At 33.6% G+C, this 19619-nt stretch overlaps 1 protein-coding gene across 1 annotated transcript in view; it reads right to left on the bottom strand.

Annotated features, from left to right (window-relative positions):
* Positions 1-5400: 5400 nt before the first annotated feature.
* Positions 5401-19619, bottom strand: part of LOC136270574 (uncharacterized) — a 104096-nt gene continuing 89877 nt past the window's right edge. The window contains exon 5 of the mRNA XM_066068576.1: positions 5401-9940. Within this exon, the coding sequence (XP_065924648.1) occupies positions 7419-9940 (2522 nt within the window). The 3' untranslated portion in view covers positions 5401-7418. The remainder of the gene's footprint in view (positions 9941-19619) is intronic.

The following is a 19619-nucleotide window of genomic DNA, read 5'->3' as shown; positions in this document are numbered from 1 at the left end:
CAGGAGACCTTCTTTCAATAATCAGTTAAATGACCTGTATCATTATGGTGTGTTCTCGTTGGTTAATTCCCACTTAGCCAACATTCTGAAATTCTCAATTCCAACCAGGCCAACATTTTGATTTTCATATTTGTGTCTATTTTCACATGTTAATGTAATTGTTATCGATTACCTGAGAATAATTTGTTGAGAACAAAAAATAGCGTTTAATTTTGCCTATATCATGATAAACAGAATAATTTAATAAAAATAACCAATAAGTATTTTTCTGCAAGCCAAATATATAAATCATTTTATATGTATAAACCAATACGGGTATTTGCATGATTAAAACGTGTATGTAAATAATTTTAAACTGTTTGAATTGGATGCATATAATTTATATACATAAATGAGTTCATAATTGTCTCATGGACTGTTAGTTAAAAGACATAAAAAATCAAAATGCCAAATCTTCAGGTGCATGTCAACTTTACAGAAAACGACAACGGAGGATTTTGTCTTCGTAACTAATGAAGTATCTATCATCATACAATGAATCTTTTTAAATGTGAAGAATACACCATTGAAAATATAAGCACTTTACTCTAGCGTTTTTGTGTTTTGCTAATTTCATATTCTGTAGATTGGAATTAATCAATATAATAATAGAAACCAAAGAAAATTGATTTTTTCTAAATATGACCCATATGATATATAGTTAAAATTTCAAACCTGATTCTTATAATTACAATATTTTTCCATGCCAAGTTTAAGTTAAGTCAGATTATAATAAATATCTCAGGTTATGATGAAATTAGACAAACCATGATATTTGTATCCTAATTAAGGGCATGAATTATAGGGGAATATGTACATGTAACAGTTCATTTTAAAAAATTACATTTTCATCCCAATTAATCATCAAATAAACTTATGGGACAGAAGTTCATATACTATGTATTATTCTGTAGGCTAACAAATATATATTATTTTTCTTACTTTCATCTGAAAACAGACTATAAATCTACCTGTATTTTACGTGTGTTTTTTCAAAATGTTGGCAAAGTGGGAAGACACCGTTGGGTGAAAAATGGGAATAGAACAATAGGTGTGACTTGTGTTGTGATAGCAATTATAGTCTGCTTTCAGTAAATTTATCAGCGCCTTAACGATGAAACAATAGAATATAGATTTTTTGGGGTTTTTTTTTTTTAGGTCTAATAACAGATAAATAATATATTTTTTTTTTCATTAGATAAAAAAAAGATGATAATATTTTAACTAATTTTATGATTTTTTTTTATCTTTTTAACAAATAAATATTACAATTTTTTCATTTGATAAAATAAAGATAGTGATATTTTAAGTCTTAAATGTCCACTCATTTATACGAAAAATAATGATTAGATGATTTGACTTTTACATTTTTGTCGATCTACCTTTAATCAAAACTAAATGAATAGATGAAAAATTGCTGTTCCCAAGCCAATCGGAAGCTGATTCAATGGATAATTATATGATGTAGGGGAAAACTACATGTCACATCAGGTACCAAATGTCTCTTTTTTGTAACTTGGTTGCAAAATATGTAAAACGCATGTTTATAATTTTTTTGGTATCAACAGAGAGAAAATTATGAAAGAAAACAGATCTTTATCATAAAGTATTTCTACTTTGAAGTAGTGACTTTGAAAAAGGTTCTTATTACATCACTGCTTTAGTATTTTACGGGTCACTTCCTGGTTTTCTAAAGAAGTAACAAAATACATGAAGCACAAAAATCCGATAAAAAATACTAATTTTAATATTGATTGATATACTTCAAACTGAGAAAGGTTTTGTGAAAATATCTTCACAGTTTTTGAAGCATATAAAATTGCCGATTAATCATCATACAGTTTGTGTGTTTTTTCTTCGATTTTTTAAGCCACAGCATAAATGAATGGTATCAAGCAGCGTTTTCACCAGACTCATTTCCTCCATTTATGTCAGCAAAAGCAATAATTGAATATTAAAATTTATTATGAAAATGTATTTTCTCTTCAAACGTGTAATATATGCATGTACTTTCTACATACATCAAGTTAAACACTACATATGCAATATTTATGCAATAATCTTACTTCTTTAAATAAATTAATGAAATTGTTCATGAGCAAATTGATGTTTGAAATTAAATTCAAGAACATGGATGTCAATTATTATGTAAAGGTGCTTTTATGCAAGTTATATTGTAACATAAAATAAATGTAAATATCAATTGCGAGTAGATATATTTTATTTATTCTATTTTCAATTGCCCTCACAGGAACTGTGATATAGACTATAGCAATTAATCAATTATTTCACCCGGTTAAATTCCCGTTTTGCTGACATTTTTTCGATACTAATTTTTAAATGTGTGCAGAACGGGAACGAACAATCTTTAGTTGATCCAAACCCCCGTTTTTCAAAGACGATAACTTGGAATCACTAGTGTTAACAAATCATCATACTATCAACAAATAAAGAATTCAATTCCAATACTAAAATGTTGATGTACCTTTATAACCAACTTTAAAAAGATTTTCGTTGCCAAATCCTTCATTTTTTATCTAAGCAGAGGCGAGAGAAGAGAATAAGGTATTGCTTCTACATGTAATATAAAAAAGGCAATGTGAATAAGATATTTTTTTTATTAATAACGTTCAATTAATTTTGCAATTTATTTTAATCAAGAGAAAATTTGCTTTGAAAACATTTGAGAGGATTGACCTCTGCCCCCTCTACCCCTCCCTACCTGATGTTACGTGTCTCATTATAACTTCCCTCACAGATCATTGGTTGAATTAATCAGATTCCCCTACTACGTTTCGTTCTTTTTAGTTTCAGAACAGGCGGGGTAAGTTAGTTCTTCTTTTTCTTAAAAAAGAAAGAAAGATGTGATGAAATATTAAAGAAATAGAACGTCCATGGGCATTCGTTGCATTGATACCGTAAACTCCCATCTTCAATTATTTTGAAAACAATGAAACTCTGAGCTGAAACACACCTTGCTTGAGTTTCAATCATCCCAATATGCATACTATTTAAAATTAATCAATAATGTAGTATATGCGTCTTTACGACCGATTTATAAAAACAGCGTTTTTCTACTGACAATTATTCTAAAACAATTAAAGAAAGGGGAGGGGGTGTCCATGCCCCGAGTATCCGAGGCAGTGTGAATAAAAAAATGTTTTTATGAAAATATTGAAAAGCCCATTCATGTTCATTATACTATCTAGAAGCTGTATGCTCAAATCTTGAGGAGGGTGTCAGCAGGATCCGCCCCCGAGAAAAACACATTTTATTTACATAGTTAAGTAACTGAAAAGGCATTTGATCGTCCGTTCCCCGTCAAACACAATAATCTTTCGGACCCCCCCCCCCTTTTGCCACTGCTAGTAATTATGGAAATTTGAAAAAAAAGATTCGAAAATGGAAAAGATCACAGGATGAATCTCTGCCATTCAGTTAACTGAAATGTGACCAATCGGTAGCTAAAAGGTGACTGAATGCATATTTGTGCCATTCAGTCACTTTTCCAGATCTTTCAGTTAACATTCAGTTGACTAAATGGCAGAGGTTCATCCTGTGGATTTGATCAGCTCATGAGCTATTACATGTAAAATTTTGATGCATCATTTACTAATCTGTTTTATACATTCCAAGAAAAATACCAATTCCAAGAATATCTTTTTGAAAATTATTTGTAAATATGATTAATAAACATCTGCTGCCTCAAAGAATGCTCAGAACAATGCATGGTCCTTGATCGTGGTCATGCGGCTAGTGAGGTCGAGCGTGCAGTGAGCGATCTTCATGTACACACTTTTTGAGCAATTAACAATTGACCATAGAGTCGACAGAACATAAATTGTTAATGATAATTGAAATACAGTTGCTACTGATCTTATATACAGCATGTTTATTATATGATATAAGTTAGATTATAAGAAATATACACGCCGTGTACATATTTCTGATTATCTAACGAAACAAATGGGTGTTGGGTGGGGGAGGGGGTTAGTGCGTGATGACAATTGAAATTTAAAACAAAAACGACAATTTTGCTCATTCGTGGACGCTGGAGATTGGGGATTTAAGTGTAGTAAAAAAAAATCTCACAGTATTTTTATTTTCACAAGCCTTTTCTTTCATTTTCTTGTTTTAAAACGTTTATGTATTAGAGCATTCAGTGCGGATTCAATTCATGACGTCAGCTGATGGCTATCGAGCCTTGTGACGAAATTCAAAGTCTGCATGAATTTTAATTGATAACATTATCAATGCGTTGGATTTAAACTTTAGGACGAAATGTTTGGTGAGAAATATCACATTTGAACTCAATGTTACACGCAAACCGGTAGGCATATCAGATTTATGTGGCAAATTGAAGGCTGAATCGACGAGGGGGTCAAAATGGCGTTGCACACCTTGTGTATTTATATAAAGTAAAGGTAGAAATTTTCTATGTATGACTTATTAAGCGACTCATTGATAAAAATTCAGGTGCCTGTGGTCTATTAGATAAGGCAACCAGGAGCAAGGTATACACTCTCTGATTTTGTGACTTGTAACCATTCCATCCACCCACCTATACACTTTTGTATTGATTTTCTTATACGTTATCCAGATGTCCTTACGGGTAAATTAATCTTTTATGTAATCTTATTTCGAGTCAATTTTAATTTCAATTAATTTTAAGTCATTTAAAGTCTAGTAATATCCCGTCAATTCCTTAACAACAAGCCTTGCAGTACGGTGACCAGAGCTGTAGAAACTGGCAATTGATCATAAATGGAATGACATACAAGTACATGTACATATGTATAGGAAACACGACAGCGCGGAATTCCATTGTGATAAATGATGCCATCGTTTTTCCTACAATGCAACGGCCAATGACATTGTCTTGCCAAAAAGACCGTAATACGCGTTTAATAAACAATAGATACTGGACAATAAGTTTGATCAGGGACCCATAAATCACTAATTTTATTTTAATCTTTAAAATTAAATGTTTAACGTTTTCTCACTAATTTGAATTTTATGTAGTAGATAACGATTTTTTAAAGATCTAATGAATGTTGTGCTGAAAAAGAAATATGTTTGCCAAATGTCAGGCCGACTTATTACTCACAATATACACTGATAGACATCTTATTTCCAGTAGCAGAATTACTCCTCAATTTGAGTAAAATTTCCATTTCATGAAAGGTTTGTACGTTCGAGAAATGCTTAACGGTAGATCAGCATCAGACTGAGATCAAACTAGAATTTAATCATTAAAAATCGAATTGACATCAAACAAACTGAAAATAAAAATCAAGTTAAATCATGTTGTATAAGGCCGACTTTGAATTATATCAAAGGACTTTGACACATGTAACGGATGTTGAGATTGCAATAATTTATACTGATATGCCCTACCACAAAAAACTTCATTATACATTCCATATTTTTATAATAAATTGAATACCAGACACTTTCCTAATTTACGGGGCACTTTACTACTTTAATAACCACACGAAATAAATACATGTAATTTAACTCAACAAAAATAGGTTTATTTCCATCAATTTATTTTCATAAATAGACAGACTTAAACACAAGCTATACAAATTAAAAGAAATATAATTCTGCTAAACGTACGCGAATATCATTTGTTACATGTAGGCTAATGGTTGTACAGCCTATATTCATACTCTCCCTTACACAATTATATACTTATCCAATATACGGTAGTATATTTCAACACTTAAAGTCAATGATAGATATACCGATCTTATACGTTTCTCTCATTGTATGTGAAAAAATAAAAAGTTAATCAAAAAATATATAATATTTTTCCTTAAAGACCACTTTGCTTATCTAAAACAATTAAACAGACACTTCAGGGGTATCAAAACGTCCATTTTTAACATCAGGTGTGCTTCGATATCCTAAATTGCATACTCGTATCTAAAATCTCAGTACACCAAATCATATATATATACATCCACAAGCCAGGCAAGAGTCTGCAGCGTTATTGCTTAAAATATTTACAGTTTCGTTATGTATGTTCACGAAAGCATAAATATGAGGGCTAATTCTGTCTTTCGTACATAGAATAATTTTTGCTCCATTACGCAGTAAAATGTGTACAGTGCTATCACGTCCATTAAAATAAGCTATTAAGAGGGAACCGGCTCCGGTCCATTTTCCTCACATAAATTAATGTCTGCTTCATTACTGAGTAAAAGTTGTACAGTGCTATCATGTCCGTTTTGACAAGCTTTATGGAGAGGATTGGCTCCGTCCTCGTCACATAAATTAATGTCTGCTCCATTACTCAGTAATAGTTGTACAGTGCTATCATGTCCCTTTTGACAAGCTATAAAGAGAAGACCGGCTCCATTTTCCTCACATAAATAAATGTCTGCTTCATTACTGAGTAAAAGTTGTAAAGTGCTATCATGTCTGTTTTGACAAGCTATATAGAGAGGACTTGCTGCATTCTCCTTACATAAATTAATGTCTGCTCCATTACTCAGTAATAGTTGTACAGTGCTATCATGTCCGTTTTGACAAGCTATATAGAGAGGACTGGTTCCTTCCTCATCACATAACTTAATGTCTGCTCCATTACTCAGTAAAAGTTGTACAGTGCTTTCATGTCCGTTTTGACAAGCTATATAGAGAGGACTGGCTCCGTCCTTTGTACTTAAATTAATGTCTGCTCCATTACTCAGTAAAAGTTATACAGTGCTATCATGTCCCTTTTGACAAGCTATAAAGAGAAGACCGGCTCCATTTTCCTCACATAAATTAATGTCTGCTTCATTACTGAGTAAAAGTTGTAAAGTGCAATCATGTCCGTTTTGACAAGCTATATAAAGAGGATTGGCTCCGTCCTCCATACATCAATTAATGTCTGCTCAATTACTCAGTAAAAGTTGTACAGTGCTATCGTGTCCGTTTTCACAAGCTATATAGAGAGGATTGGTTCCGTCCTCCATACATAAATTAATGTCTGCTCCATTACTCAGTAAAAGTTGTACAGTGCTATCATGTCCGTTTTGACAAGCTATATAGAGAGGACTGGTTCCGTCCTGTAAACATAAATTAATGTCTGCTCCATTACTCAGTAAAAGTTGTACAATGCTATAATGTCCGTTAAAACAAGCTATAAAAAGAGGACTGGCTCTGTTTTTGTTGCATAAATTAATGTCTGCTCCATTACTCAGTAAAAGTTATACAGTGCTATCATGTCCCTTTTGACAAGCTATAAAGAGAAGACCGGCTCCATTTTCCTCACATAAATTAATGTCTGCTTCATTACTGAGTAAAAGTTGTAAAGTGCAATCATGTCCGTTTTGACAAGCTATATAAAGAGGATTGGCTCCGTCCTCCATACATCAATTAATGTCTGCTCAATTACTCAGTAAAAGTTGTACAGTGCTATCGTGTCCGTTTTCACAAGCTATATAGAGAGGATTGGTTCCGTCCTCCATACATAAATTAATGTCTGCTCCATTACTCAGTAAAAGTTGTACAGTGCTATCATGTCCGTTTTGACAAGCTATATAGAGAGGACTGGTTCCGTCCTGTAAACATAAATTAATGTCTGCTCCATTACTCAGTAAAAGTTGTACAATGCTATAATGTCCGTTAAAACAAGCTATAAAAAGAGGACTGGCTCTGTTTTTGTTGCATAAATTAATGTCTGCTCCATTACTCAGTAAAATTTGTACGGTGCTATCATGTCCGTTTTGACAAGCTATAGAGAAAGGACTGGTTCCGTCGTCGTCACATAAATTAATGTCTGCTCCATTACTCAGTAAAAGTTGTACAGTGCTTACATGTCCATTAAAACAAGCTATATGGAGAGGATTGGTTCCGTCCTCCATACATAAATTAATGTCTGCTCCATTACTTAGTAATAGTTCTACAGTGCTATCATGTCCGTTTTGACAAGCTATATAGAGAGGACTGGCTCCGTCCTTTGTACATAAATTAATGTCTGCTCCATTACTCAGTAATAGTTGTACAGTGCTATCATGTCCGTTTTGACAAGCTCTATAGAGAGGACTGGCTCCGTCCTTTGTACATAAATTAATGTCTGCTCCATTACTCAGTAAAAGTTGTACAGTGCTATCATGTCCGTTTTGACAAGCTATAAAGAGAGGACTGGCTCCGTCCTCGTCACATAAATTAATGTCTGCTCCATTACTCAGTAAAAGTTGTACAGTTTTATCTCTTCGTTCTGCACCTGTTTCCCTATGGTTATAGTGTTCGTTTTCTCGGATATCGTTACCAGCTGCCAACATAAGGGGCGTCCAGCAATCGTAATCGTCAGTCTTTTTATTGACATTTACTCCTTCCTTAATGAGCTTATTGAGTAGGTCATAATTATGGAACAAGGATACAATGTGAATAGGACATAAATCTCCCCATGTCTTTTTAAAAGATTCTTCAGCGTGGTCTATACAAACATAATTAAACAATTCTGTTGAACCACTGCAACACACTGCGGAAAAACAGCTGTTAAAGTCGAAATGCTTTTGCTCAAGAAACTTCAAGCAATATAGCGAAAGTTGTGTATGACAAAATACAATCAAAGCAAACAATGGCGATACCTCATTTTCTAATTCCAAAAATTCAAGTTTATTCATTAGTACTGTTTTAGAAGTCCAATCAAGTTTTTGTTTATCAATTGTAAGTTTCTTTGTTTCTAGTAACAAATAGTGATTTTCGGGATGACCTTCTATCTTTTTTTTCAGTACTTCAATTACTTTTTCATTCCTTAGACAAGGGTTGAGTACGACATCTACCAGGCGTTCTCCACACAGTTCAGTATAAAGCCTTTCTCCAAGTTCATCAATGTATCTGTCACTTAAATAGATAGTGAAAGAATCGCCGTGTTCGTCACAATTTCCTAATTTTACTCTTTTTCTGAGGAAGCCGATATCAGCGTGTTTTATTGTTTCAGTGGGATAATCTGTTCCAAACACATAAGTGGTAACTTCCATCACAAAGTCATGATAAAAATGATACGTATCGCCATTTTTTTTTACAAAACAATCTTTTATGGAGGAAAAATAGTCCCCAATAGCTGAAGGTGGTGTTCTGTTTTGTAATCCACAAAGTTTTAACATTTGTTTAAATTTGTTTTCGTTGTCTTTATTTTTTAAGAGGTCACTTACGCAAAGATCATCGTTAAAAAGAACAAGGAGAGCCAACGCGCAATATTTACCCTGGTCTTTTTTTCTGAACTCTAGTATTTCCTCTTTTAGCACTGTTACGGGTTCTGTGAAAAATTCTATACCCTTATGTTTGTATTCCTCTTTACTAGAATACAATTTACACAATAACGGGAAGTACCTTTCTACTTCAACAAGCTTATCACGATCTTTGACGGATAGATTCATATCGGACGTGTATTTGCTTAAAATCTGCCGTTTTTCCTCAACAGATAATTTATATTTGTTATCATCGATGTTTAAAACATATGATTGATTCACGATATAACGTGTCACTCTGGTATCAGAAATAATGTGATTTCTACAAGACATCACGAGTTTTGCTGTTTTTAGGTACAACTTTATTTCTTCCTCATATGTTTGCAATGAATTATTCAAAATTTCATCAAAATATTCTTTTCCCAATGGATCATTAAAAACACAAATGGTTTTATTTTTTTGGAATCGACGTGAAGAATATTCATCCACGATGTCTTCTACCTTTTTTATTCGTCTTACGGTCCAGTCCTGTTCTCTGTATTGGAGCGAAATATGTTGAATGATGGCTGACTTTCCGGATCCTGAGTGACCAGCAACAATAACCAGGTTCCTGCTTTTTATATTTTTTTCTACTTCCTTGCACGCCTTTGTTGAAATGAAATCAATGTCGTCCTGTTTCCATTGGTCAAATATGGCCTTTTCAATTCGTGATTCTACAATAAAAAAAAATAAAAAAAAACCGTTTACGTTTATAATAGACACAATTCTTGAGTGAAGACTTAAACGAAAATAGATCCAAAAAAAAAATAATGTATACATGTAATTTAACATACATGTATTTTTCACGCTCATGTTCTGAAGTTTATCGAGTAAGGTGAAAAGACGTTAATAAAGCTATTGCCGAAACCATGATTTTTGTACCACCCTTTATCTTCAAAACACTTCTCCAATAGAAATTATACCTGGAGATCAGAGCAAGAGAGCTCCACTGTCTTTGGTTAAGTAATTTTCATAAAACATGATGTTATTATTTTGTTAGGTGTTTTAAATGAATATTTCACTATTTCGCTGTGATTAAAAAAATGTAGTTTCGTGTATTGACCCCGACGTGCAAATCTAAAGCTTATGCGCGTTTATAAAGACAACTATCAAAATTCGCCTTTAAAATTATATGTAGCGATTCTTGAGCACTTTATTCGGGATTTTATGGTGTCCGGATAGGGCCATTTGCGTTAGCGCGACATCGCGTTCAGGTAAACGAGACATCGCGCTAACACACAACACGCCGTCGCGCTAACGCAACTTTGCATAACACGCCGTCGCGCTAACACACAACACGCCGTCGCGCTAACACAACTTTGCATAACACGCCGTCGCGCTAACACACAACACGCCGTCGCGCTAACACAACTTTGCACAACACGCCGTCGCGCTAACGCAACTTTGCAAGTTTCACAGTCTAGTAGGAAGTCGTGTCCGGAAATATCAGACTGCGCATGCTTAAATATGTAGGCATGCACGCAAGCATGGATGAAAAATAAATAAAATGTACTTTGAAATATATATATTATTTTCATTTATTATCAATGCATATGAATAAAAATATAGTTACTAGTGTGTCACTGTATAAGGATATGAATTATTATAAAATCTACCAATTGATACATTTACCTTAAATATTTGATAAAATTCATTAAATCAACAATAATATATTCATGACACATAGGCGTCGGAACCGGTGGGGGGGAGCCCCCCTTCCCCCCCCCCCCCTCTTTTTTTGATAAGTTATACCTAACCATTAGGAACATAGCAGAATATAGGGTTCAGCCCCCCCCCCCCCACACTTTTTATCGCAGGAAACATAATTGTTCCGTAACGTACGTTTGAAATATTTAGAAGTTGGAGTAAAAGGCATAACCCCCCACCCCCACGGATTAGGATTTTCATAATTTTGGGAATTAGGTTTTTCTCTCTCAATATTTCTGAGGATCAGTCTAGCCACCCACTTTCAATTTGCTTCCGACGCCAGTGTGACATGTTATATACCTGTAATTTTGCATTTTAAAATTTCTTTGCTTTGGTAATATACAGAGCATCTAATATGAATTTGTGACATGTACATGTTATAAATTTATCATTGCTAAATTAATTAATTACATCAAATATTTAAGCTAAATTTATCAATTGGTAGATTTATTAATAATTTATATGCACTCTAGCATATCCTTATACAGTGACATACTAGTAACTATATTTTTATTCATATTTATTGATAATAATTGAAAATAATATATGTGCATATGTATTTCAAAGTACATTTTATTTATTTTTCATCCATGCTTGCGTGCATGCCTACATATTTAAGCATGCGCAGTCTGATATTTCCGGCAAGACTTCCTACTAGACTGTGAAACTTGCAAAGTTGCGTTAGCGCGACGGCGTGTTGTGCAAAGTTGTGTTAGCGCGACGGCGTGTTGTGTGTTAGCGCGACGGCGTGTTATGCAAAGTTGTGTTAGCGCGACGGCGTGTTGTGTGTTAGCGCGACGGCTTGTTGTGTGTTAGCGCGACGGCGTGTTATGCAAAGTTGCGTTAGCGCGACGGCGTGTTGTGTGTTAGCGCGATGTCTCGTTTACCTGAACGCGATGTCGCGCTAACGCAAATGGCCCTATCCGGACACCATAGGATTTTCATAACCTGGAGTTATCGTTCGTAACACGAGTTATCTCTGCATTAGAGCAGGTATAGCGCTATGTAACCAGTATAAACAAATGGTTGAAACAAACGTTTTTTGTCTTGTTTAATCGGTTATTGTGTAAATTGTCAATATAGAAAGACGACTGTGCAATTAAAAGATGCTGTTATACTTAATACTTAAAAAAAAAAAGTAGAGAGATTTGACGAGTGCACCTAATCGTACCATATCCAGGCACATACCATTTTATTGAACGTGGATTGGGAGGCGGGGGGGGGGGGCTCATAAAAAAAAACTACTTAACAAACCAGAAAATTTAAATAAAAGAAAAAGAAAATTACAACCTTTCAAATCGTGAAAATCCTAATCCGTGGGGGGGGGGGGGGGGGTTAATGTACTTTACTGTACAGCAGACCTAGCTTAAATCATGAGTCATTTCATTCTTTTCACAGATTCACTATTTATATATTTGCTACGAAAAAGGTAAGGGGGGGTCAACCTTTTTTATTCATTTTTTTATATGTAAATTAAATTTATGAAAAATATCTGTTGCAAGAAGAGGGGAGGGTAGTCCCCCCCCCCCTCCATTGATGCCACGCGCCTGCCATATGCATTTACCAATAAATACTGCAGTTGCTGGTGAAGTGCGTGGTTTTAGGAGAGCGCTGCTGATACACTTACAGAGAAGTGGACACGCAAAGCAATCCTAAAGTGTGAAAAAAAAACCATGACAAATTTTGAAAAGACTTGGATTGATAAATTCAGAATTGTTCTAGCTTTTTTGGCATCATATTTAAATATTTTTCCCACCTTCAGTTCTTGAGATTTGATGTTTACAATCCAAAGTAAGATTTTTCAGCTCTAAAGCCTCTAATATTGCAAAGGATATATAGTAGAGCCCTTAAAAAATATCTTCGTGTTGTGTTTGAAATATGAAATTTTGCATATGAGTTGTCAAAAAAACTATTTCAATGTATGTCAAAATGTGCAAATTGAATCTACTTTAATCAATAAAAATTTCTTCAAAATCTGACAAAAAATAACAACAAAAACCCTTTTAAATATATGTCTTGTTTTCAAAAAAATATATAGAGAAAAAAGAAAAGTTGACATACTTTTGGCATATTAGTGTATACTCACTCTTGATGGATTTCATTTAGATAAATGAATGACTAATTCCAATTTCATCATCATAAGAATTTAAGATATAATGGATAAAAACATCTGCAACCTAGCTTTTGCACAATTTTTTGCATACACCGCTTGCAATCATGTTTTCATTTAAAGTTGCGTTCCGATTTTGATTGACAACATTCACGTTTATATTTTTATATATAGTTCATTCAATCCTTAAAGCTATACACGCTATAATTTACGTCAATTTTGAATGACAGTGAAAACGCATGTGTTTGTCTACTTATAAAAGTTATCCTTAATCTGTAAATTAAAAAATGGTGAATTCCATCTCAATACAAAGATATAGATTTTTATTGTTTATTTTCCTGCCAGGAAAATATACCTTTTCATGAATATTGATGAAGGAAGAGCGAAACCAACCTCATTGCGCATGTCCGCGGAGAACTAGGTTGTCGTTATTGTTTGCCTAATTAAATATCCAACTTGATTTTTAATATGCTTAACAGTTGTTAATTTGAAATACATACATGTATAATGAGTAAAATACGCTTGCCATTCACGATACCCTTACTTCTGCATTAACACTTATAGGATCTATAAATAGCACATAGGGGAAACACACAGGTCTACGTCATTTTTTTAAAGGAGGTATTCATATCTACTCACAGGCTTGTATTTTTTTTCTTTTGTTTGTACTCGTATATCGGACAAATTTATGCTTTACTGAAAATATCCTTTCCTTTGTGAAACTATCACAATTATGAAGATGTTTTCCCTTCACCAGTTTTGGTATGATAGACTAAATTTAGCTGTCGATATCTCGTGATAGATTGATATTCACGAGGAGGCATTACTTTCCTGGCAGGAAAATAAATATTTTTTATTGTTTAATATTTGATATATTTGTTACGTGATCGAATTGAGCATTATAATTAACAGCATAAAGGTAACTTTTATTAGTAATCAAACACATACATTTTCCCCTTTATTCAAAATTGACGCAAATTATAAACACTGTGCCGGATAATTATGCCAGTGCCAAGGTGGCATTTTTGCACCCGCTTAAGCTGCATATATCGAAAAATTCAAATATGCCAAATGATAGACCATTGTCTAGAGAGTATATAACCACTTTTGTTTTTAGTGTGTTTCACCTGACAGGTGAGATATTTACCTTTCAAAAATAAATTCCTATAGGAAAATAATTTTTCCCATAGGAAAATAAATATTCCTATAGGTAAATTGAAATTTCCTATCGGAATACAAGAACTTCCTATAGGAAATTCAATTCCTATCGGATTTGATAAAATCCGATAGGAAAACCTAATATCCTATAGGAAAACTACATGTCTGAATCAAATTCCTACAGGAGTTACCATTCTCCTATAGGAAATATAATTCCTACAGGACTTTTACAAAATCCTATAGGATTGTCAATATTTCCTGTAGGAGAGTCAATTCTCCTATGGGAATTATCATTTTCCGATGGGATATTAATTTTTAAAGGTAAATATCTCACCTGTCAGGTGAAACACACTAAAAACAAGAGTGGTTATATACTCTCTAGACAATGGTCTATCATTTGGTATACATGGATTTTTCCAAAACTGTATCTTAAGCGGGTGCAAAAATGCCACCTTGGCACTGGCATAATTATCCGACACAGTGTTTATAGCGTGTATAGCTTTAATTTTTCATGAATAGTTTATTCCTAAAATGGTGTTTGCTATAGATGATACGTGAATAAAGAGCAGTTCAATTATATAAAGGGCATTGAGATAAATGATAAAAGTAATAAATGTACTAATAGTAAAACTAACAAACTACAAAAATTTGTTCAAGCTATCTCCTCAAAGACTTCAAAGAAAAGGGATCTCTTATTTTAAACCAAAGAAAAATTCAAATTTCGATTAAATCTCTATTTAAAAGCAGTGAGCTCTATTTTCAATGCTGTCATTCCTCTTAACTCTATAATACCGGTATCTATTTTATACAACAAATCTGTTTTGTTGAGAAATTCAAATGATTGTCATCTATTAAACATCCTGCATGACATGTACACTACAGCTGCCCGAATTGATGACCGTCGGTGCCTGGTAAGATACCAATACCCACTGCGTATACATACATATTTTTTTTTCATGAGAGCATGGCATTTCGAACGAATGCATCTCAACAGGCTAGCGCAAACATCGTATTTTGAAAGAGTGTGCGGGGGTTAGAAGAGCAGACCGACCAACCGAAAAACAAGACGAAAAACAATTAATAAACTAAAATAATCACTTGACACTTTTTCAAAATCTCAGTCTGTGAAGATAGCGGGGCAGGGGGAGGGGGGGGGGGTTATCTCGTATATACATATGTATCTTTGAAGTTAATCAGAATTATATAAATGCATACTTTCCCTTAGGTCTAATTTGTTTTTGCGTTGTCCTCAGAAGAAAAAAAATAGGGACAGTTCGTTAAGAATTTATATTTCTATATTTGATTTCTAAAGAAGAAAGTTTTTTTCAACTCCTGCCTCTTTAATATTTATAACATCTTTTATTTCTGTGTAACAGGTGGGTTCATTTTATCAGAGAAACCACAATATCATCATCCATCCGTTAGCACGCAAAAGGAGTAATTGTCACCCCCAAAAAAGAATAACAAATGTCTTTCACTCGCAATGTTTGCCGAATAAGCAAAACTACATGTATGTATATACGTTATAGATTGTAATCAAACGCATTCTTTGCATTCATTTTAATTTTTTTAACTTTTGATGTTTTCTGTTTGGTAATTATTTAAATATCATCAAATGTTTTTGCAGAAGAAAAGTCGTTATTAATTGACGTCGTATATGTAAACTCCCGTACTCATCTTCGAATAACCGGAAGTAGTGCCTACCTGCTATGAGGGGAAGATAACTCTTTCAGTAACGATAACTCTAGTTTATGGGAAGACCGAATATACGGTAGTATAACAGCTAGCTTTGAAACACATGTTAAGGAGAAAATTTTGTCATCGATGAAAATGTTAAACTTATCAGAACAACGCTCACGTGTTTATTATTATATACATATCAGACACAGTCAGGGGATGTTGAGAATACATGTTCGTGCATGTACATGTATCACTCATCTTGAAAGCCATGCCCATTCCACTAAAATGTAGATATTGAAAAACAAATGTTGGTACATTGATTTTATTAGCTCATAATAATATTAACTTGTGCACCACCCCCGAATTTTGTAATTTAATAAAATTCTTTTCAATCTAATTACAAAATAAGCTAGCTGTTTTCATGAACACTGTTTATTCAAAAATGAAAACAAAAATATGAGACCCTCGAAACCATGAAAAGTACCCCAGTAACTGAGGTTGACAATTTTGCCAAGTGCGGTGCTTCTACAAGAAAGTGGGCAGTGATCCCGGAGTGTGCCTCAGCAGATCATAATCTCAGTGTTTAGAATTTTTAGACCAATCGGGTAAGGTACGTGAATATTATTATTAACAAGACGACGTTGAATATGTCGAAGGTCGTAAAATATTTAAAGCAATGCATGAGAGCAAGGTGGAGAATGCGGCCGTCGTCTTAACCAGATCTAGAGTATTCGCAAAGTACATTGGCTTAAGACGAGTCCCTATCATGGAAGAAGCTACAATCGATGTACCTCGTAGTTTAAGCGTTAATCAATTATTTTCAATTTGAAATTCGGTGTATAGTGGTACGAGTTACCTATTAATTTGTTATGATACAGAGATATGAAAAAGTTTGCAGCAAATGTGAATGAGCACATTTCATGTCTTTAGAGTCAGTCAGGCACCTTGATGTAAGTGTATTATGTTTTACATTGTCAAGGTAACTAATATATATTAAATTTTATATACAAATGCTAACTTGAGCTGTTTTTTTAAAGATCTAGTTTCTTAATCATTCCGATTTTTGCATGTTTTGTGTAGTATGTATTAAACTGTACTTCGCAATTTTGAGTATGTATGTTGATGAACGAGTGTCTGTTAGTGTTATTTGTTCATTTTAGCGATCTACCGGCCATCTAATCCTAATAAAGATCGTAAATCGACTGCCTGTATTTGACTGATCAACACGGGAGAAAGAACACGGTGTATGTACCAATGAAATTTACAAACCAGGTATCATTCCGACTATGTGACTGATACTCTTCATCGCCTCACACCATTGTCTAACTCGCAATTCGGAGAAAAGACTGTTGTGTAAACAACTAGAACACACGACTCTTTAGGTTGCGGAACATTACATCATTTATATCGTTATTGTTATAAATTTTGAAACATGTTCGCTTAATTTTCAAAAAAGACACTTTCTAACCCCTACTTCAAGATAATTTTTTTCTAAAAAAGCTACGCTTTATTAGGGCTTTTTGACTTTCGGTCGAAAAAACCTATTGTTATTCTGATGTTTTCTATTATTCTTATTCTCTGCAAAGTTTCGTCAGCGATTTTTTGAAAATAGAAAGACATATTGAAACAATTATGCAACGATCTTTAAGCACGCGTATGAAAGGTTTTGGACTTCCGGTTCTAGCATTTCCGGTATTGACAAGGAAAGTACTAAAAATTTATTGAAGCACAATATCTTTATCATTTTCTAGTTAGAGCATTCAAATTTAAAAATTAAATGTCTAGTTTTACAAAATCAGAAGCCTAGGCATTTCTCTAAATCTTACGGTTTTTGAGATGTTAGGGCTTAATCTTGAGAAAAGGGGGATGAAAAGCAAAAACATTTCAAAAAACTTTAGTAATTTTATAAGACGCCTAAACATTGTTCAGTTAGGAGTATTTAACATATGATCAAAGTTTGATTTAAAAATATTGAGTACTTCCGGTTTTATGAGACTATGAAAAATTGTCTGTTGGAGTTTCTCAAAATGTTTCCAAGTTAACATTACAATATTTCAGTTGTATAATGATACACTAAAGGCACAGACCGGAAAAGGTTTTGGGTAGACAATTCGAAAAAAAATTAGGGATCTGCAGGGGCCAACGTGCAAAACAGCCATTTAACTGTAACTTTTTTACTTCTCATCCGGTATTAAAATTCTTTTCAGTTTATTGTTAGGAATAAAGAGTACAATATTAAAATTATGGTCCAAGGGGCCACTTTTTGACTCCTGATAGGGGTTTGAAAGGCCTAAAAATCACAACTTGTGTAGATTTTAAAATTTTATTTAAAAAGAGTTATCTCACTTTGCACTAAGAATGTAGATCATACTTACTTTAAAATGATTTTTTTAAATTGTCCTCTGGAAATTAGAAGTGTAGCTACTTGTAAAGTTTTGGAGTTATCTTTCTTTTGACATTGCACTACTCAGAAGTTCCTGTTTAACCAACTGGTTATACAAAGGCGTTCAAAAATTTTTGAAATTTTTGAAAACGGAACGAAATAATGAAACAATTATGCAATAGTCTAATAACAATTCTAAATGGCTCTCGTATGTAAGGTTTTGGACTTCCGGTTCCGGTTCTTACATGGAAAATACTGAAAATGTATTGAAGCGCAATATAATGCCTACTTTTTGAGTGAAAGCATTAAAATTTTAGAGTTAGATTGGTCATGTCTAGATGTAGAAAATCCTAAGCGTAAGTATTTTGCTATCTCTTACCGTTTTTGAGATACAAGGGCTCAAACTTCAAAAACGGGTGGATGAAAAACAAACAAATTCAGAAAAGCTCAGGAATTTCATAAGAGGCCTAGACATTGTTTAAATAGAAGTATCTAAAGGGGCATGGTCACGATTTTGGCCAAAATCATGTTTTCGATTTCAATGTTTACAATGCTCCAGTAAGGCATTTTTAATAGGTAACCAAAATTTGAGTGTCATTTGATGAGTTGTTGACATTATGAATGTTGGAGTGAAAATTCCAGTTTTAGACCTAAAATGAATGTGTTAATCGTTAGGAACTGTTTATTTATGCTTAAAATGAATAATAAGATAGACAAATCAGCTTTAAACGATTTTTTGATGGTATATTGAACCTATGTAAACCAAAACAGGGCACGAGCCCTGTTTACATGATGAAGAATTGTAAGCCCTGTGTCTTGCTTAAAACTCAACGACTGGCACCCAAATTTCATTTGATCATAAGAAATCATAAGAAATGCATTCTTAAAGCATTGCAAATAATAAAAACAGAAAAAAAATTTGACCAAAATCATTACCATGCCCCTTTAACATATAGTCAGGGTTTCATTTCATTCCGGTTTGATGAGTCGATAAAATTCGTCTATGGGAGTTTCAATGTTAAATTGAAATCACGCGTCGTTCGTTTTCTCAAAAAGTTTTCATGTAAATGTTACAATATTTAACTTCTATAATGACACACCCAATGCACAGACAGGAAAAGCTTTTCGGTAGACAATTCGAAAAAAATAAGGGGTCTGCAGGGGCCAACGTTCAAAACATCCATTTAGCTGTAACTTTTTAAATTTTCTTTCGATTTTCAAAATCTTTTAGGTTTATCGTTAAGAGTAGAGGGATCAATCTTAAAAATATGGTCTGGGGGGATTTATGGCCCCCTATAGGGGTTTTAGAGGCGTA

The sequence above is a fragment of the Magallana gigas genome, chromosome 8 (genome assembly GCF_963853765.1).
Source record: "Magallana gigas chromosome 8, xbMagGiga1.1, whole genome shotgun sequence".
Classification (NCBI taxonomy): domain Eukaryota; kingdom Metazoa; phylum Mollusca; class Bivalvia; order Ostreida; family Ostreidae; genus Magallana; species Magallana gigas.
Note: the sequence above shows the minus strand (reverse complement) of the source record. Positions and strands in the feature narration are given on the sequence as shown.